The sequence below is a fragment of the Limulus polyphemus genome, unplaced genomic scaffold (assembly GCF_000517525.1).
Source record: "Limulus polyphemus unplaced genomic scaffold, Limulus_polyphemus-2.1.2 Scaffold1016, whole genome shotgun sequence".
Classification (NCBI taxonomy): Eukaryota; Metazoa; Arthropoda; class Merostomata; order Xiphosura; family Limulidae; genus Limulus; species Limulus polyphemus.
Genome location: NW_013666626.1, coordinates 233,242 through 235,987, shown reverse-complemented (window position 1 = coordinate 235,987; position 2,746 = coordinate 233,242). Strand labels below are relative to the sequence as shown.

General features: G+C 31.9%; 1 protein-coding gene across 2 annotated transcripts in view; it reads left to right on the top strand.

Annotated features, from left to right (window-relative positions):
• The first annotated feature begins 923 nt into the window (after positions 1-923).
• Positions 924-2,746, top strand: part of LOC106461713 — a 37,499-nt gene continuing 35,676 nt past the window's right edge. Inside the window, exons 1-2 of one of the 2 annotated variants that reach the window (XM_022388740.1) lie at positions 924-958; positions 2,627-2,692. In XM_022388740.1, coding sequence (XP_022244448.1) covers positions 2,657-2,692 — 36 coding nt within the window. In that variant the 5' untranslated portion in view covers positions 924-958; positions 2,627-2,656. Of the gene's footprint in view, positions 1,137-2,626; positions 2,693-2,746 lie in introns of both variants that reach the window. The other variant, XM_013921562.2, reaches the window with a different exon arrangement.

The window sequence follows — 2,746 nt, the reverse complement described above, 5'->3', positions numbered from 1 at the left end:
CCCAAAAGATCATCAATGACAGAGCCATCAGTGAGTTTTCTCGAACATCTTCTAAGGAAGAATTCCTCCAGTGATTGGACAGAAAGTGATGAAAGGGGAAAAAGAAAGGGAGCAATTTTAATTTAGGTGTTTACTAGAGGGAGCTAATAATGATAATTATTCAATATAGTTATACAGTTCGAGTGCGATTATGAATATGAAAATCAGGTAACAATGAGTATATGAGTACTGAATGAGTATTCAGTGAGTTTCTAAGTTCAGTGTCATGAAAGTTATTCAGTGTTAGAAATTAGATTTATCTTGTCTATTCAGTTACTCAATCGAGTAGCGAGGAAATTATTTCAGTAAATTTATTTGTGAGTTAGACATACTTACCATTTGTCTCAGAATTTCTATTTTGTACACTTAGGCCTACAACCACAAGTGAAAGTAGCCTGAAGCAAACATTAAAGAATAAATAAACTAATTTGTTATCGTTACGTTGATTGTACTTGACATTATTTTTACTAAATCATCCAAAACAACTCGCCTAATGATAGAACACTTTACAAATCTATAGACTGATTTTCATGCCACTTCGCTTCTTGTTTTTTTATACCTTAGTGTGAAAAACAAATTCTAGAAAGTGAAGATAAAACTTAAAAATAGTTGTTGTTTTTTCAGCTAAATTATCTCTTTAGCAATATGTTCCTTCCTCTTTCTTTTCACTGCAAATATTTACACTCAATTGCAAGCATGTGAATTGTAGTATGAGTAAGACACCTGGCGTGAGTAATAACTACTGAAATTACAAGTACCAATTGCAAGTTCTTACTTTCGATAGCTTTGTATGTTGTCGAAGAGAAGCCGGTTTTATCCCAGTCACGTGACAGGGTGGCCGTATAAAACGAGAACAGGCAGGTGTGAAACAAGTGGAGGAACAAGTTTTGTGTCAGAAGGAGGTGGGATATGTTAACAGGTAGGAGTTGAGCAATACACGCTGTCCTTGTATACAGTGAATCCAGGCCAAAAAGTTTACGTATTAGAACGGCTGTGTTGTCAGAGTTTGTTCTCAGATCAGGACTGTGAATTTCTTTCGCTATATTTTTGTGTTTTATTAATTGTCTTGAAAACAAAGTTTCTTCAAAATATTTAAGGTAAGAAAATTATCACATAGTATGTTTGATTTTTTTAATTATTTGGTATAATTGCTTTAGGGTTAAGTTAAAATAACCATCTACTTCCAAGAATTCAGTAAATTTTCTTAATGACTCTATTTTTTTAAGCGTAAAGATACACAATGGGATATCTGCATTTTAAGCCCTCTAGATTATTGCACAACCATCGGGGAGCAGTTTTATTTCTATTTATTGATATATTTTTTGTATTGGGCTTTCACGTTTAGTAAGCTTATGTACTTAAGAAACCTTATTCATGAATTGGCTATTTAGTAAAGAATTATCGATGACAATTCGTAGTACTTAGTGTTTCTAGAAAATATACAGCATGCAGGTCTTGCCATATGTAAGAGATAGGAGTTAGGCCTTAATGACCTTAACTGGTGTAGTAAATCAACATTTTAAAAATACTTTTAATACGATTTGGAAAGATGTACCACATAAATATTTCCCATTTAAAACCTAATGTATTTTGGGTACATTTACTGTTTTTAAATGTGAATAATCCTTATAAGGACTGAAAGTGAAATGTATTGTTAAAATTACAACTTAATATCTGAAGGTTAAAAGGGCGCTATTGAACTCTCAGTTTAACACACAAAATTTATTGCTGAGATTACACTATTATGAAAATTCAGTGAATTAAGCTATTGAACTCTCAGTTTAACACACAAAATTTATTGCTGAGATTACACTATTATGAAAATTTAGTGAATTAAGCTATCGAACTCTCAGTTTAACACACAAAATTTATTGCTGAGATTACACTATTATGAAAATTCAGTGAATTAAGCTATTGAACTCTCAGTTTAACGCACAAAATTTATTGCTGAGATTACACTGTTATGAAAATTCAGCGAATTAAGCTATCGAACTCTCAGTTTAACACACAAAATTTATTGCTGAGATTACACTATTATGAAAATTCAGTGACTTAAGCTATTGAACTCTTAGTTTAACACACAAAATTTATTGCTGAGATTACACTATTATGAAAATTTAGTGAATTAAGTTATAAATATTTTTGTCAAAATAGTGTTATTATGCTCCCCATGTGTTGGGTCACTTGGAATTGCTAACACGTTTGTTTCCAGCTTTTCAATGAAAGGATTTAGTGTTTTCAGATTATAGTTTTTATATTGTAAATCTTTCACATTATCCTCTAAAGAGACTTGTCCCAAAATATGGGTGAAAATAAAGAAAGATATGTTATAACATGTCAACTACACTACATTTGCTGTATCCAGTGTCGACAAAGTGCGTTCAATACCCCTTAAATGAGGGATGGGATGGCGAATATTTAAATTAAGATTTGAACGTTGAAAAGAGGTAATCTTTTCACGCCATAAAATTACTTGGATTTTCAGGTTAATGATATACAGGTGTGTTGTATCAATATAATTAGAAACAGATAACTAAGTAGGCTTACTTAACTCATGGTCGTCACGGTCATATCTCATCCTTTCTAGACTGACCTACTTTTTTCTGTTCCTGGCAAGATGGGGTTCTACAGGATGCCTTTGGTTCTTGGCCTGGTAAGTTTTTGTTTTGTGTAATTCTAACATTTTTGTGATCTACTATTACTATTT